Source organism: Plasmodium falciparum (assembly GCF_000002765.6).
Source record: "Plasmodium falciparum 3D7 genome assembly, chromosome: 9".
Taxonomy (NCBI): Eukaryota; Apicomplexa; class Aconoidasida; order Haemosporida; family Plasmodiidae; genus Plasmodium; species Plasmodium falciparum.
The window spans coordinates 1,239,813-1,260,239 of record NC_004330.2 but is presented as its reverse complement, the minus strand read 5'-3'; the positions used below and the strand labels follow the sequence as shown (position 1 = coordinate 1,260,239).

Below are 20,427 nucleotides of genomic sequence, written 5' to 3'. Positions count from 1 at the left end.
ATGTTTTTAAAAAATATTAAAAATGTGTATATTATATATATATATATATGTTAACATTTTATTTATTATATGCTTTAGAATACATCCATATAACATATATAATTTTATTATTTATTTTTACTTTTTTAAATTTACCTGACTTGTGCAGGCTTTTTTAAAATAAAATCAGAAATTGTTATTTTATTTTTAAGAATTATAAAAACAGAATTGAAATTATGATAATATTGAATTAATCATTTTCTTTTATAATGTTTAATGAATAAATTATGTAGCTCTTTTTTTTTTTTCCTTTCATTTGAACCAATGTTAATATTTCTTTTGTGTACTACATTTAAAATAACTTTATTTATAATAAAAAAAGAAGAAAAAAAAAAAAAAAAGTTAACATGAACGACCTGATCGATTTTAAGTTTCTTAAAAAGAATGATAAAGTTCTAATGTGAATTGTTTCAAAAAGTTAAAATACATTTAAAAAGTATATAAATAAATGTATTTACACAATTAATAAAATATAAAAACACGGAAAAAAAAAAAAAAAATATATATAAATAAATATATATATATATATATATATATATATATATAATTTTAAATGTATATCACTTTTATGTGTAAATATATTCTTTTCTTTTGAAATAATTTTTCAAGCTATTTACAAATGAAGAAAAATAATTAAATTGTAATATAATATAACTCTATATTAATCATTATAGTTCTTATTAATTGAAAATTCTTAAAAAAAAAAAAAAAAAAAGAATTACCCCCTATATATTATATCTTCTCATTATATGTAAAATGATAAATTTTGATTTCTCAAAAAATGTCTGCCACATAATGGTTTGAAACATTTTCATCATTTATAAAATTTATCACTTACACGTAAATATAAAAAATAAATAAATAAATAAATAAATAAATAAATACATAAATATATAAATATATATATACATATATATATTCATATTTGATGTCCATTTCATATGTGTGCTCCATATTATGCTTTATTTATGAATATTTTTCAGATTTGTCCTTAACGTCTGAATGAAAAAATACTCATTAAAATAATCTTTATAAATTAGATTTTTATTTTGATATACATGAATTTCATTTGTATTACATAGTATAGAGTATATAATATTGTAAGCTAAAAACATAATAGAACTAACTATGATTTTTTTTTTTCTCATTTTTTCAAATGTCTCAATAAATTTTGTGTTATTTAATAAAAATGATGGAATAAAAAATTCACAGTGTTTTGGTAAATATATATTAAGTGCAATTAATATAAAAATAAAAAGTATAAAATAACAAATTAATGTGAAAAATAATGGGGGTTGAATACTCATTAAAAATAAAATATATTTTTGATCATTATCAACAATATAATTATTATTTTCAAAATATATTTCTGTCTCTCTACCCTTATTTAATATATCAAAATAATTTTTTATCTTATTTATTATATACTGAGATTGTCAGGATCTACACAAAAAAATAGATATCTGATTATTCTTTTTTATATGTGGTAGTAATACATCTTTCTGAACAAATAAAAGCTCATAACTACTTTTTAAAAAAGAACTTCCTTTCCCCTTAATTATATTATCTTCATTCTTTAAAAATATAAAATCATAACTAAAAAAAAGTAATAAAACAACCTTCAAAATTATCACCACGTAATAAGCTTTCATTTTTCCTCTTAATTAAAAAAAAAAAAAAAAAAATTAAATTCTAAACAAATATTTCTTTCATCATATTTCTTTCACAAAAAAAAAAAAAAAAAAAAATAATAATAAAATAATAATAATATAATAATAAAATAATAATAATATAATAATAATATAATAATAAAATAATAATAATAATTCCCTATAAATACAATTTTTCATACACTTTTGTATTATTATAAATATTAATAAAATATTTCGGTATTGTATTATATAAATATATATATGATAATAACTTAAATTTGTAATATTACAAATATATATATAATAATGTATATATATATAATATATATATATATATATATATATATATATATATAAATATACTAAATGAAAAACCTTGTTACTGTATTTTTCCATATATATTATTATAATATTCCTTTCTAAAACATAAATTAAAATATAATAAATATAATTTTTACAAAAAAAATAATAAAAAAGGTAAAAATAAAATAAAGATATTACTTCCAATATTTCCTTTGGGTTATTTGTTGTATTTATATAATAATGTATTTATTTATTCCTCATGCATTATTTATTATATATATATATATATATATATATATATATATATAATATATTGTATATTATTAATACTTATTTCTAAAATATTATACATATATTATTATATATAATATATATGTGTGCTGTTCTTTCATTTCAAATTATATAATATACAACATACAACAAAAATATATTTAAATATAAAATTAAACTTTCCTTTTTTTTTTTTATTCTTATTATTATATTATATTATATTACAAAAAAAAAAAAAAAAAAATACCTTTTTAAAAAAGCGATTAAAGCTTTTACTAATTTTGTTTTAATTTATTTATTTTTAAGGTTAAATTTTTCAAATAAAAAAAAAAAAAAAAAATATAATAAAATAAAAAATAAGAGATTATAATGGAGTATATATATTAAGGATACATAAAAATTAAGTATTGAATAAATTTATTTAAATTATTAAAAAAAGAAAAAAAAAAAAAAAAAAAAAAAAAATTAAAATAAAAAATAAAATAAAATAAAATAACAAAAATTTTAAATACAAAATAACAAAGAATAACATATAAATATATAGAAATATAAAAATTTTTATGAGAAAAAAATAAAAATTATGTATACATATATATATATATATATATATATATATATACACATTTATGTAGTTCTTATAAACAATAACATGATATATATATTTATATATATTTTTCCGTTCATTATACAAATGAAGGTATATTTAAAAAATTTCTAAAATTATTCATAAGTAAGTATGAATTAATATTTTTCCTTTTATTACGTGGAATGTATTCAATTGTATTCCTCTTTAAATTGAAATGTACTTTTTTTGTTACAGTAGATTTTGATTTCCCTTTTTTTAAAATGGTTTTCCTTACAACATTATTTTTTTCACATATATCTTTTACAGAATTCTTTCCTACATTATGATGTTTTTTTTTTTTTTGTTTTAGTTTATTTTGCAATAATTTTTTCTTATTTTCTTTATTTATTTTTTGTTTTTTTTTTGATAATGTGATTGTGTCCTTATTTTTTTTCTTTATATCAAAAGTGTTCAGTGTAAGAAGCACATTTTCATTATTTATAACATTTTTCTTTTTTCCATTTATTAAGTTTGCCTTCCCATTAATTTCTTGTGTTTCATTTTTTATAAATTCCGATGAAATGTTTTCCACCTTTTCATCGTTTTGATTATATTCATTATTACTTTCGATATATACATTTTTTGTTTTTTTTTTTTTCTTTTTTTTTTTTTTTTCATTTATATTTTCATCTTCTTTTAAGGAATTTTCTACATGAGACGAATTTAATGAACCATTCGTAAAATACAATGGTATTTTTTCTTGATCATTTTTTAAAACAGCATGATTATTATTATTTTCATTAGATTTTTTTTGCATATTATTTATCGCATTAAAATTATGTTCATCATCATGTCTTTTTTCAAAAATGGAAATTTTTTTATTTATATTTTTCTTTTTTTTTTCGGCATTCTTTTCCATTTCTCCGATCAGCAATTCGCTAGTACATGTATTAACACCATCGTTATTATTATCATCATTATTATTATTATTATTATCATCATTATTATTATTATTATTATTATTATTATTATTATTATTATTATTATCATTATTATTATTATTATTATTATTATTATTATCATTATTATTATCATTATTATTATCATTATTATTATCATTATTATTATTATTGTCATCATCATTATCATCATCATTATCATCTTCTTCATCATCATCTTCTTCATCATCTTCTTCATCATCATCTTCTTCATCATCTTCTTCATCATCATCTTCTTCATCATCTTCTTCATCATCATCTTCATCATCTTCATCCTTATCATCACTCTCGTTTAATGTACCATTTATTAAATGTTTTTCATTTTCATTTTCATTTCCATTTTCATTCTTTTTATTTTTTTTTTGCAAAACGAATTGGTCATGACTCGCTTTTCTTTTTTTCCCTCCTTTGGTTAATATATCCAAAAGGGTGATCTCCTTTTTTTTTTTTTTTTTTTTATTTTGAATTTCGTCATCTTTTACACATTCATTATTAAGTTGGACATCATTAGAAAAGTTGACTTTATCATTATTTGTTAACATATCTTCATTTTTCAACAATTTGTTGTCATTATTAAGTACATTTGTATGGTTTAATAAATGTATTTCTTTTTGTTCGTCTATATTTTTAATGTTACCATTTTCTTTTAGCTGGGAGGGAGTAGTCATAGTATTTGATTCATCTGTAGTATGAAATGCTGTTTGGAAATTTTCCAAAAAGATTGGAACTTTTTTCTCTTTTTCTTTTCCTTTATTATCTTTTCCTTTTTCCTTTTTATTTTTTTTTGAAGAAGACGAATTAATTACATCATAAAAATTTTTGAGAATTTTTAATCCATATTTTACTTTACATTTATGTATATATTTCATAATTTTTTTTTTTAATAATTTTTTTTTAATATGTTTCATTTTTTTGATGAGAAGGAAAACTTTTTTGTTAATAAGATCCATAACATATTTTTGATCTGTCATACAAATAATTTTAAAGAAAGGATCGATCAATAATAAAAATTGTTTGGTATTATAATTTCGTTGTTCTTGTTTTTTGGATTTTAAAAAATATTCATTTCCCAAAAATTCTTTTATAAATGTATCAATATAATTATAATATAGTTCGCTAGTATCATCAAAATATTGTAAAAATATCTTATTATATTTCTTTAGATACAAATTATTCCAAGCATTTATATGAAAAAACATTAATATTTCTGCTTGGAACACTCTAAATAAAAATAAATATTTATTTAATCGATGAATATCTAAATTATCATACTTATTTGACATAACTTGTAAAAAACATTGTACAAAAAGAAAAACATTCTTTTTCTTTTTATTATTCTTACTATTAAATTTATGAATTAATCTACATATTTTCAAAGAACACTTCTTCTGTTCTTCCATTGAATAACATAACCAATAATAATAAAATAAACCTTTACATATATATGTTATCTTATGTTCATTTAAACATTTCCTATTCTTAGTTATATAATCATAAAGGATATCAATCCCTTTATCTCGATTTTCCTTTTCCACGTGACATAACTCCACAAAAATTTTCTCGATTTCGGACTTGTTAGCACGTTTGACATTATTCATTCTGTATTTTTTTTTTTTTTTTTTGATTGTTTATATGTATATATTTTATTATTGTTGTATTTTTTATTTTGATTGTTTATATATGTATATATTTTATTATTGTTGTACTTTTTTTTTTTGATTGTTTATATGTATATATTTTATTATTGTTGTACTTTTTTTTGATTGTTTATATGTATATATTTTATTATTTTTTTTATATATTATCTTATATTTTATTATTTTTTTATGATTTTTCCTTTTCTTTCCCTTGTTCTATATATTTATTTGTTCCATGTCCTTATGAACAAATAAAAGCATAAACAAAAGGACTTAATATATATATATATAATATATATAATATATATTTATGGGGAAGAAAAAAAAAAAAAAAAAAAAAAAAGTCCATACAAATTGTAACAATTTATATATATATAACCTTTAAAAAATAATAAGATAAATAAATAAAATAATAAAAAAATTTTGTTTTTTTCTCTGCTTTTATATAATTTAATTATTTTATACAATTTTGTAATATATTAAAAAGATATAAAATCATTCCCTCTTTCTGTTTTTTTATCATTTTATATTTTCTATTTCATTAAAATAAAAAATATAACTTTTTTTTTTTTGCTTATTTATTTTCTTAATATTTTCTTACTTTTTCTTTCTTTCATCTATATTTTTTTTTATCTTATTTATTTTTTTTATTTTTTTTTGATATTTTCTTCTTATTTTCAACATGTATCATCCGATCTATAAATATTGAAATATTTTGTTATTTTCATCTTGGAAAAAAATTGTATTTATTATTATATGTTATATTTATTTATATTTAAAAAATAAATAATTGAAGAAAACAATATTTTTTTTTATAAATGTAAAAAATAAATAAAATAAATAAAAAAAATAAAAAAAATAAAAAAACTTAAAAAATTATATTTATATAAATATAAAATATAATTATTATATATTATTTATATACAAAAACAAAATATTATATATATATATATATTATATATGTATAAATATAGTTTTTGAATTTTTTTTTTTTTTTTTAAATATAATATAAACTATTTACATATATAATATATAATATATATATATATATCTCTATATATATATTATATATATATATTTTTTTTTTTATGTATATATAATAAATTTTATGAACATAGATACATTACAGAGGAATTTTTTTTAAACGTAGGTTATATATATATATATATATATAGATATATAATATTATATTATATATATATATTTTTTTTAAAAAATTTTAAAAAAACCAATGATAATTTAAAACAAATATATATTTTTTATTTTAAAAAAAAAAAAAGAAGCAGAAAAAGCTTTTTAAAAATATAAAACATAACAAAAAAAAAAAAAGAAAAAATAATATAATATATATAAGCATATTTTAAAATAATATTTAATTAAGATATATAAGAATATATATAGGAACAAAGAAAAAAAAAAAAAAATGATCATATTTTCAAACTTATTGGAAAATTATTTTATAGAACTTAAAACTCAAGGTTATGTATAAATAGTAAGGTAGGAAAAGTGAAATGTATAAAAAAAAAAAAAAAAAAAAAAAAAAAAAAAAAACTATATATATAAATATATATATATATATAATATATAGATATATATTTATTCATATGTGAATTACAAAAATTAGTAACCATATTATATATAGTAACAATTAAATATAATTTCTTATATAATTATTTGTATTTATTATATATATATATATATATATATATATATATAATGTAATATTTTTTAATTTATTACGTATATATTTTTTATTATAACACCGTCATTTTTTTGATATAAAAAATATGGTTTTATATATATTAGAAGAAAGAAAAAATCTTCACCATATATATATATATATATATATATATTGTATTATATATCTTGAATAAAATAATAAAACATTGAACATATAAATATATGTATATATATATATATATATATATTTATTTATTTATTTATATGTTTTCATTTTTCACGTACTTCAAGAATGAAATAAGATATATTTTTTTTTTTTTTTTTTTTTTCTTTTTTTTTTTGTTGTTTTAATTTTTTGTCCATTCTCTCATCTTCACATATATATAATGTTTAAAATGAAAAATACATATGTATAAATAATAATATATATATAACAATATATTTAATAAATATATATGTGTATAATATTATTGTCATATTTTTACATATCATAGAAAAAAAAAAAAATATATATATATATTTTTTTTTTGTAATGATAATATATCGTGTTTAAAAATATATTTATTTATTTTATGGTGCTTTTAATATTTGACAATATTATATGTATCAAAGATATATATTAAGCAAACAAAAAAAAAAAAAAAAAAAAAAAAAAAAAAAAATTAAAAATTTGTTAAATATATATATATATATATATATATATATATATATACATATGTGTAGTTTATATTTTTAAAAGATGATATATAACAATTTTTTTCTTTTATGAAGAATTATTTATTGTCATATCAGTGCTTATGATTTATTTCAAAACCATATGAAAATAAAACATAAGTGTTATTTTATTTTTTTTTATTTTTTGAAGACAACATATTTTCCCATTATTATAAAATAAAATAAAATAAAATAAAATTCAACAAATCCTTCATGATATTCCAAATTTTTTCTTTTAATATTTTTTGATATATTACAAAACTAATAATTCTTCAATATATATATATATATATATATTATTGATTTATTTTTAATTTTGTTCAAAGGTTTTCTTTTAATTATATAAAGCTTCCAAAAAAAAAAAAAAAAAAAAAAATTAAGATCGTATATATTCTAATATTTTAAAAACTTTCTGTGATATATATATGACAATATATGTTCTTATTAATTTATTCATTATGAGAATATAAAATTTTCTAACCATAGAATATGTACATATATATGTATTCAACACATTTATAAGGTTCCATATGTAATTCATATATATATATATATATATATATGTGTGTTTCACAATTTGTTTGAGCACATTTTAATATTTGTAATAACTACCATTTTGTTTTTATATTGCACTTTATAAAAAACACTTGAATGATAAAAAATAGCCTCACTAAAAAAAAAAAAAAAAAATATATATATATACATATATATATATATATATATATATATATTTATTTATTTATTTATTTATATTTAATATTGGAATATTAAGATAAACAAATGAGTAATAAAAGAAGAGGGAAAAGTTTACTATACGACGATTATGATGATGATTTCGAAGATTATGATAATTATGATGAAAAAGAATATTGCGAATTTGATTTTAAAGAAAAGAAAAAAACTGCTAATATAAAACAAGAAAAGGGTAGTAATAAAAAGAAGGAAAATAATAACAATGTCAAAAATGATCCAATAAAAAAAAAAGAAAATATTAACAAAATCACAAATGATGCAATAAAAAAAAAAGAAAATATTAACAAAATCACAAATGATACAATAAAAAAAAAAGAAAATATTAACAATGTCACAAATGATCCAATAAAAAAAAAAGAAAATATTAACAATGCCACAAACGATATAATAAAAAAAAAAGAAAATATTATCACACTACAAAATATTAAAGACAACAATAAATATATAATGCTGAACACATTAAATGTACTTGTATTAGGACATATTGATGCTGGTAAATCTACACTAATAGGTGCTTTACTTTATAATTTAAATTATGTTTCTGAACAAACCATAAAGAAGTATGAACATGTCAGGGAAAGTGCGAAATATACATATATATTAGACGAAGAAGAAGATGAAAGAGAAAGAAACATAACTCTTTTTAATAAAAGAAAAGAATTTTATATATATTATACCAAAGATGATATAAAGTTAGCATATGATATTATAAGAAATGAAAATGATTATAATAATGATGAACAAGAGAAACAAAATATAGGAAAATATACAAATAAAAATATTTATGTTAATAAAAATATATTTGAAGATTTTTATAAAAGGAAAGTCATACATGATGATGTTATATGTATTAAAAAAATAAATATATTTGATACACCTGGTCATAATGAATTAGTAAATAATTTACATACATGTAGTTTTTATGCAGATTGTGCTATATTAGTAGTTGATGGAAATAATATATATAATAAAAAGAACGATGAAACATATAGAAATGTATGTATTTTAAAATCTGTAGGAATTAATAATGTTATTATAGTAATCAACAAATTAGATTTGTTTGATTATGATATAAAAGTGTTTCAACATATATGTTCTATTATTAAATCATATTTTGAATGTCCTAAAAATGATAGTATTTATGAATTTCTTTTTAATCATAATTTTCATGTACATAAAAAATGTCTACAAAATAAAAACATACAAACGTTATTACAAAGAAATTTATTATTTACACCGGTTTCAGCATATAAAAATAAAAATATTGTAAACTTTGAACAAAATGAACACATACCATTATTCAACAATTATCTATGTTTATATAACCAAATTAAATTTATGAATATAAAAAAAGATTTATTTTTCTTTAAAGTATGTGAACAAATTTTAGACGAACAAAAAAAGGATTCTTTCCCTTTAAATTCCTATTATAATTTTGTTAAAAATAACAATCATTTATTTTTTGCAAATAATATCTTTTTTGATTTTGATAAGGAAACAAATCAACTCAATTCAATCAAAAATGTAACAAATGAAGTTAATCATTCTGTAGGAGTAGTTCAAGATTTTACACAATCAAATAATATGATAAAAGCTACTATTAAAATATTACATGGTTATCTAAAAACAAAAGGTATAGCTTATACTTTATTACCATGGAAAGAAAATGTCACCATAAAAAAAATTGAAGCAAAAAATGATATCTTTTATAAATTTATAAATATTGATTATTTTTCCATTCTTATAGCAAATACACCGAATATAATTAATATTATGAAAAACATCCTTCTTCCACAATTAAAAAATCTAACAATTTTAAATAATAAAAATGAACATAAAGAAGGAAATAAATCAAATACATGTAAAGAACAAAATTATAATATATCATCTTCAAATATTATAAAACATAAAAATAACTTGGACCAAAACAATTTTTTTCTTTTAAATACCATTGAAAATATATCTGAACTAGCCAAATATTGCTCCCTCCAAAATGAACACTTAAATATAACTAATGATATCATTGATAATGTGTACCTTAAAATTGATGATAACAAAATAAATAATGGTTGTGTTTTAATAAATAGCGAAACCTTAGAAAACGAGGAAGAACAACAAAATAAAGAAAATAAAACAAATAAAGAAAATAAAGATAATAAAGAAAATAAAACAAATAAAGAAAATAAAGAAAAATGTAACTTATCTTTTAATACAATACATAATAATAATTTTCATGTCATCCCTTGTAACAAATTTAAAGTATTAATAAAATTAAATGAAATACGAATTCCACTTATTATAGGTAGACAATATCTTTTTTATTCTTTAAATTTTGCACACAGTGTAACCGTTACAAATATTTTTTCTCTTTATAAAAAAAATGTTAGTTCAAATTCTGATCATTTGTCAATCTCATCAAATAAATTAAAGTTTGCTGATAATAAAAATATAACAGATATTGAAAATTATCAAAAAAGTTTTAACAAAAATAGTGATAATAATAATTTTACATTTTATGAAAAAATTGATAATAAAAAATGTTTACGTAGTCATGATATAGGTATTATAGAAATACAAGTTAATAATAATTCTCTCATTTGTGCACAATATTTCAGAGAGGAATTCAAATATTTTATTTCTTTAGATACACCATTTTTTAATATTTACGATTTTCTTTTTTTTACCATTTCACCATTGTCTCGTTTTATTTTATCTGAAGAAAATCAAATAATTGCCAGTGGATTAATATTAACAAAATCATGAACACAAAAAAATTAATAAAATAAATACAAGATATCATAATTATGTGGTATTATTATACTTCATTAACCAACAAATCATTTTTATATTATTACGTAATTTATAAGAACTTGTCAATTTTCCAATATTTTCTTTCTCATTTTTATTATCACAACAAAAAATCTGTATGTTGTAATATATATATATATATATATATATATATGAAAAAAAAAAAAAAAAAATATATATATATATATATATATATAATAGTAGGTAAACTTTTTAAATTTAAACGTAATATAACAAAATTATATACTTATATTTATATAACATATACATATTTCAAAAATCATTTTTTAAATTATGTGTTAAAAATCTCACATATATGTATAAATGAATATATTAAAATATTATACACATATTTATTAACACATGATATAAATATATATATTGTAAATTTTTTTTTTTTTTTTTTTTTTAATATCAAATGAAACGTTTATTATTTTTATAAAACTTTATAATGTTTATTTAATATACTAAAAAATATAATATGTTCTTTTCTACCTTCGTATTTATATCATGTTCTTTCTTTAGTTCATTTATTCTTTCATGAATTAATTTATCCCATTCATAAGCAGGTAATTCAATTTCACTAGGTTTGTAAGGAAACATTCTCAAAATTTTTATACAAAAAATTATATATACATATATATATATATATATATAGATAATATTTTAAAAAATATTTTTTTTAAGTTATGGTCCCTTTTTTTTTCTTTCATAAAATTTTTATTACATTTGTGAATTTTTAAAATAATTTAAAAAAAAAAATAAAAAAAAAAAAAAGAGAAATATAAAATTTAAAAAATGATATCTTTTTATTTTTTAAGAAATTTTTATTGATAATTATTTATTTGCATTTCTATATAATATAAAAAAAAAAAAAAAGATGATTCATTTTAAAAATGCTTTTTCGTATAGACACTCTTTATGCATGATGCGGACTTTTCACTTTAATATTTATAAAAATGTGAAATTTTCAAATTACATAACAAAAGCGCTAAATAAATATATAGTGACAAAACAAAGTACAAACCAAAGGTTTTTTTCGATAATAAATAATTCTGATTATATAAATTATATAAATGAAATAAACAAATTCATTGACATTTTTGAAAAAAATGTAGACAATAAGAGTACTAATGAAGATCACATTATTCCTGTATTGGAAAAAATTAAAAATGAAAAAATATATAAAGACAATGAAGATATCATGGAAATTATAAGCAGTATAAAATTATTAATAGAAAAAAGAGTAAGACCAATAATTCTAAATGATGGTGGAGATATTAAATTTATTTGTTTTGATGTAGATAAAGGTAAAACATAATATCATATATTTTACATATTATATATTACCAATTTATCATTATGTAATTATTTATGTATTATTTAATTTTTTTAACTTCTTAGGTATAGTTTACGTACAGTTAGAAGGAGCTTGTGTTACATGTGCACAAAGTGAAGTAACCTTACAGTATATGATAAAAAATATGTTAACATATTATATATCTGAAATTAAAGAGATAAAAAATGTTTCAAAAGATGGCATAATTCTTTAAATAAGAAAAAAAAAAAAAATTTTAATAACATACATATATATATAATTTGGAAAAAATATTATTTGATTAGATGTAAAAGGGAATTTTATTAATTTATAAAAAAAAAAAAAAAAAAAATTTATTTATCATATCATTATAGACATATAATAAATATTTAAAAAAAGAAGGAAAATATAAATATTGAATATACCGCATAATATATCTCTACATTTGAAGATATTACAAAAGGAATCATATTGTCCTTACATTATGTTCTTAAATACACAGAAATGTTATTATAATAATTTCTAAAATGTGTAGTATTTCTTCTCATATTTTAATTTCTTAATAAAATACTTCATTATAGAAACAAAATTCACCTTTCTGTAACAAGATATATATATAAAATATTCAATAATAGTATGTTGTAATAACATATTTTATATAACATTATGTATTGCCCAAGATACATTAAAATACAGTAAAAAATAAAAAAATAATCATTAAAAGTAATACATAGTTTAAATTGGCATTTACTTCACATAATATATATATATATATATATATATATGTTTTTTTTTTTTTTTTTTTTTTGTGAATGCATATATATATACAAAATGCAACCAAATATTTTTTATGTAATAAAAAATATATATTCATACTAACTAAATGTATAATCCAATATTATATTATTTTTGTTTATATAATTTATTTCTCCTAATTTTCATTAGTTTCTTTTTATTTGTTTTTATTACTTAAATTATATATTATTTATATATTTGTCATTTTACCTTTTTCAAAAAAGACAACATTCTTAAATAATATTGATCACATTTGTTTTTCAATTTTTCCTTTTATTTTTTTTACTTTTCATAAGAAATATATATAACATTTATAATTTTGCAAACTATTAATATTATCATTTTTAAATGAAATATAAATTCTACATATTATATAATAGTTGTGAAAAACAAGAAAGACTATTTAATATATACCTTAAAATAACATATTGTTATATTATACAACTGTATTTTTACTTTACTTTTTTTAAGATTTTTCTAATAATACAAACTGTGGGATACATATTGTATTTTATATTTTAAATATTTTGAAAAAATATGATTTTTTTTTTTATATGATTAAACAACATATATATTATAAACGTATAGATAAGAAATTACAATAATAAAAATTGTCTGTTAAAAAACATAAAATATCAACATATAACTATCATTCTGTTTTTATTTGTTTTTTAAAAAAATATAAAATATAAAAAAAATTATATGTCACTAAAAAATTAATATACTTCTCCATTGAAATTTTTGGAAATGTTCAAAATATTAAATATTTACATAAATAAATGTGAATAATATTTCATTTTTATATGGAATCTATAAATATAAAAACTTCAAAGAAAAGGAATACAAATTAAAAAAAAAAACAATTGAACAATGAGGGGCTTGTAGTAGTTTTCGAAATATGAAAAAAAAATGAATAAAAAGAACAAAAATATTTCCATGAATATTTTACACAATACAAAAAGTATACCTTATAAAAATAAAAAACATTTTCAAACTGTACACATAGAACTATGCATATGAAATGTAGAAAAAAATATTTTCTGATTAAAGTAAATTTACACGAAATGTGTATCGAATCAAATATGAAAAAGTAAAATAATGAATTTTACAGTATCAAGAAAAATATATTTAGATAAATTCTAATAAAATACTCATTTATTGAGGAATGTACACGTAAAATTTAATAATTAAGAAAGTTTTTAAACATGAAAAAAAATATAAAAAAAAGTTTTCTATATATAAATTATTTCAAAGAAATAGAATAACTTTATTAAAGGTAAAATAATTTAAATTTCTTATACGCAATTTTTTATTAAAAAAAAATATATCTAACATCATTTACTATTAAAAAGTGTACAACAGAAATTGAAATTTAGATAAATGATAAAATAATAGTCCTTGTAGTATTTTGAAACATAATAAATATATATATATTGTTAAAAAAAATATATTCTAATTATTTATAGAATTATATGCATTTTTCTATTTTTTTAAAGATTAATATATTTTGTTCTTTTAATGTTTTAAGTATTCAAATATATACATGTAATCATATATTTAAGCATTCTTGTGTTTACATTTTGTTTATTATAGTTAAGAATAAATTTATAAATTACGTTTATATAGAACAGAAAATGCTAATTTTAATTAATTCCTTCTACGCTGTTTTGAATTGGAGTGAAGATTTTAATAATTTCTCTTATCATAAATATATTATTAATATATTGTTTTGCTTATAACATAATATTATAAGAATTCATAAAAATAGAAGTGTAAATGTATTTTTTATGTATTAGAAGGTATTATAAAGTATCTTAACACACTTATTAAAAATTATATATACATTTTCATTCTTATAATTTTTAGAACTAAAAGAACATGTACATAAATTCTAAATAATACAATAAAAATTGACAAAGGTACATTAATAAAATATACCTCACTTATTTTATAAATCTCAAATTTTTATGCACAAACATAAGTTATTATTATTTTTTCTAAATATATAATATATATTTCATAGAAAAGACAATAGTATTACAATTATAAAACTAAAAAATATGTTTCTCGTAAAATTTTCTTATTTATATATATAAAATTAAAAAAGTATTATAATTTAAAATACACACACATATATATAATATATATATATAAATCATTTGTTGATAATAAAAATTATATTTTAATTATTTTATAGAAAATATATATAAATGTAATATTCTTCTAAATATTAAATTAATTTATTAATATTAAATATATATTTTTTATAATTATATTATATTAATTATATATTAAAATTATTACACATTAAAAATATACTATTATATTATTTATTTTAATTAAAAGAATATATTTTATTATTATTATTTTAAATTATTTTTAATAATTAAATAAAATTAATATATAATAAAAATTTTATTAAATAATATAATTTTAATAAATTAATATAAAATAAAATAAATATGTTAAATAATTATATATAAATTAATTTATTATAAATAAAATAATATATAAAATTAATAAATAATTAATTAAATAAATAAATTATATATAAATAATATATTAATTAAATAAATAATAAAAATACATTACTTAATAAAATAAATAAATATATTAATTAAATAAGATAATTAAATAAAGAAATAAATAAATAAATAAAATAAATTAATTAAATAAATAAAATAATAAAATAATTAAATAAATAAAATAAATTAATTAAATAAGATAAATTAAGTAATTAAATAAATAAAATAATATATATATAAATAATATATTAAAATAATAATAAATAAGATAAATAAACATATTAATTAAATAAAATAAATAAATAAATTAATTAATTAATTAAAAAAAATATATATATATAATATTAATTAAATAATTAATTAAAATAAATTAATGAATAAGTTAAATAAACATATTATTAAATAAAATAAATAAATTAATTAATTAAATAAATTAAATAAAATAAATAAATTAATTAATTAAATAAATTAAATAAAATAAATAATTAATTAATAAAATAGATAATTAATTAATAAAATAGATAATTAATTAATAAAATAAATAATTAATTAATAAAATAAATAATTAATTAATAAAATAAAATAAATAATTAATTAAATAAATTAAATAATTAATTAATTAAATAAAATAAATTAATTATATATTAATTAAATAAAATATATAAATTAATGTTATATAAATATATTAATTAATTAATTAAATAATATTATAAACTAATTAAAATATATATTTAATTTAAAAAGTATATTAATTTTAGTATTAACTAAATTAAATATTATAATACTATTTAATAATACTTAGTTTATGTATATTATAAAATTTAATTTAATTAAATATTATTTAATATTTATTTTGAATTATTAATAATTATATATAATACAAAATAATAAAAAGACAATATATAATTATATATTATATAATTAATATTAAAAAATATAAATTAATATATATAATTATTATTATTTAATTTAAAAATTAAATATAATTAAAATTAATAATAAAATTAAATAAATATATTATTTTTATTTATTTAATTATATATATATATATTATTTTTTATTATAATTAAAATAAATATTTATTAATTAATAAAAAAATATATTAATGTATATATTAATATTTATTTATTATTCATTAATTAAAATAATATATTAATTTTACACATCCATAATATATTTAATAAATTAATATATTTATATTTATATATATATAATTAAATAATTTAATTTATATTATTAAATTATAATGAATATAATTAAATATATAATAAATTTTATTAAATATTAGAATTAAAATAATTATTTATTTGTTTATTTAATAAATTAATTATATATATAATAATAATATATTTATTAAATTTTTATTAACTATTAATATATATTATTTAATAATATTCCTTAATTTTTTTAAAATAATATAAAATGTTTTATTTATTTATTTATTTTTTTATTTATTTATTTTTATATATTTATATATAATATTTATTTTATATATTTTATGTATTTAAATTATTAAAATGTTATTATTATCTTATTATTTAATTAATATTATATTTATTAATTATTTAATAATTATAATTTATTTATTAATTTTTTATTTCAATTAATTAATTTATTAATATTTAATTTAATTATAAATTATTTAATATATTAATTTTTAATTATTCATATATAATTAATTATTTATTTATTATTTAATTTATTATTTTTATTTAATATTATATTTAATTACTTTATTTGTAATTTAATTTTAGCTATTTATTTATTATATATATATAATTAATTTATTATTTTTTTAATCAACATTTTTATATTATATATTTTATTGTTTTGTATATATTTTTTTAAAATAATTAATAAATAATTAAATTAAAATATTATTAATAATTTAATTATTGTAAATTAATTTGTATAATTTTGTATATATATATATATTTTTTAATTAATTAAAATTTATTTTATTTAATTTTATTTATATTTAATTATTATATTATTATTTATATATATTTTTTTTTTTAATTTATATTTATTTATTAAATATTATATACATAGTTATCGTTATTAATTATTTAATTTATTATAAATTCTTATTAATTTAAATTATTATTTATAAAATATCTTTCACACATTACTATGTATTATTAATATCTCATATCTTTATATTAAAGTAATACTTTTAAATGGAAATTATAATAAGAAATTAATATATTTTTTTAATATATTATATATATTTATATTATATATTTTTTAAATAGTGTTCATATATATATAGACATTATAAATTTATAAATATTATAGAATAGAATCATTATTTATTTATAATTGTACATTGCAAATGAATTTATAATAATATTTATTTCATTTGTATTATTAAAAGATATTTTATAATTACACACATGAGGTTATTTGAATTAATTTATTTTGTGTTTTTGTATTCCAACTGAATATTTGAAATGCATATGAAAATATACAATTTGTATGTAATTTGATGTAATAATGTAATTTAACTTTTATATCATTATACATATACGTTTTATATATTATGTCATGGATGATTGTTTTTATTCATTGATATATTATGATATTTATATCTACAGAATTGTAATTATTAATGTATTGAAAATTATTTAATAAATTACTAATTTTTTTTTTAAATGAGTAATTTATAGAAATATAAAATATGTTCTAGTGAAACATAATTATTAAATTATATACCCTTATATATTTAGAAATATAGAAAAAAACAAAATGCATAAATGTATATAATATATATCAAATCTTCATGAACAAATGAATCTTTTAGAATGCAATGGTCTGAATCTTACAATGTGTGTTAGTTCCTACATAAATAAGGAATCTTTTAAAATATAAATAATCAGAATTCTAAATATATTTCAAAGGTTTTAATATTATATAATTAAGAGTTTTTTTATATAATATTAATATTCATAAAAAGACCAAGGTTATAATGGAAGACCTTTTTATGAAACATAAGGTTTGTATAATTGCGATTAATTTATTTTTAATAGAATCACATGTAAATTCATATTTTTAATTATTATGACAACATTGTAAAATTAAAGTTAATGATCTATAGTTTATAAATGGTTTAATATTTAATTTATAAAAAACATGTAAGTGGATAATAAGTAAATTCGAAATTTTTAATTTCAAATAGATATTCATTTTTCAATATTTTGGAATTATAATTAAAAAATAATAAAACTCGTAAACATTATATAGATTAAGAATGTTATATTAATTTTATATATGAATGTGTATGAATCAATAATATAACTTTATAATAATGTTTTAATTAGATAACAGTTACCAAATAAATAACTCATTTCGTTTACTTTCAATACTTAATAATTGGAAATAATTCGAAATTTTTTATTTTATATAAAAAAGGAAATATACAACATTATATAATAAAAACCTTATAAAAGGAGTTAATATATTTATTGAATTTATTAATTACATATTAATTATATATATATAATATATATATTATTGATTTTATGTACTAAATATACATAGTCAACAAAAGACTATATCATCAATATATTTTTTTATGGTATTAACTACGTATACATGTTTATTCTTTTAAAATAATAATTTAATATATACATTATACATATTGTATTTGGATTCTATACATAATAATAACTAATCTACATAACCGCCTTTAAGAACCAAAAAAGTTCTTTTATATTTATCTAAGGAAATATATAAAAAGAAAAAAAAAAATATATTAAAATATTCAAAATTCTTGCTGTGTATACTTTTCTATTAGAAAATATGATAATTAATATATTACAAAAAAAATATTCAAAATAATATGGGAATAATAATAAAAAAAAATTATATATAGACAATCAAATTCACTAATGCACTTCATAATTTTTTTTTCTAATTTAATGCTTAAGTATTAATAATAAAGTAAAAATATTATAAATTAAATGTATTCTTAAAAAAGAAAATTAATCTAATACTTCTATTTTCGATATATTATATCAACAATAATCAATAATTAAATGATTACTGAAAACAACATTGTTCAATATTAATTATACATATATATATATATATAATATAATATTTTTTTTATTATGGGCATTATTTATTAATTTATATAAATCAAAATATTTATATATTTTAGTAACATGTTTTAAGAATGTTTTCGTATTTATATAAGTTAACCATTTAGTAAACTACATTAATAAAAAAAAAAAAAAAAAAAAAAAAAAAGCACGTTAACTATAATAAAAAAATAGCATTATTTTTTTTCAAAAATAATCATATAAATATAGATAATAATTAAGTTCTGTTTTAAAAAATTGAATTTTGCAAAATTCAAATTAAAAAAC

General features: G+C 14.7%; 4 protein-coding genes across 4 annotated transcripts; 2 read left to right on the top strand and 2 right to left on the bottom strand.

The window, feature by feature from the left end:
• Positions 1–1,001: 1,001 nt before the first annotated feature.
• Positions 1,002–1,691, bottom strand: PF3D7_0931200 (selenoprotein; the record flags this gene model as incomplete). Its single annotated transcript, XM_002808929.1, has 1 exon — positions 1,002–1,691. The coding sequence occupies one exon, from the start codon at positions 1,689–1,691 to the stop codon at positions 1,002–1,004; it is 690 nt and encodes a 229-aa protein (XP_002808975.1).
• A 1,256-nt stretch (positions 1,692–2,947) lies between these two features.
• Positions 2,948–5,425, bottom strand: PF3D7_0931100 (nucleolar protein Nop52, putative; the record flags this gene model as incomplete). Its single annotated transcript, XM_001352141.1, has 1 exon — positions 2,948–5,425. One exon carries the CDS (start codon positions 5,423–5,425, stop codon positions 2,948–2,950), a length of 2,478 nt encoding a protein of 825 aa, XP_001352177.1.
• Positions 5,426–8,638: 3,213 nt separating this feature from the next.
• PF3D7_0931000 (elongation factor Tu, putative) lies at positions 8,639–11,374 on the top strand (the record flags this gene model as incomplete). The annotated part of the gene is made up of 1 exon (XM_001352140.1): positions 8,639–11,374. The coding sequence occupies one exon, from the start codon at positions 8,639–8,641 to the stop codon at positions 11,372–11,374; it is 2,736 nt and encodes a 911-aa protein (XP_001352176.1).
• Positions 11,375–12,299: 925 nt separating this feature from the next.
• PF3D7_0930900 (NifU-like protein, putative) lies at positions 12,300–12,972 on the top strand (the record flags this gene model as incomplete). The annotated part of the gene is made up of 2 exons (XM_002808928.1): positions 12,300–12,729; positions 12,824–12,972. 2 exons carry the CDS (start codon positions 12,300–12,302, stop codon positions 12,970–12,972), a joined length of 579 nt encoding a protein of 192 aa, XP_002808974.1.
• Positions 12,973–20,427: the final 7,455 nt, after the last annotated feature.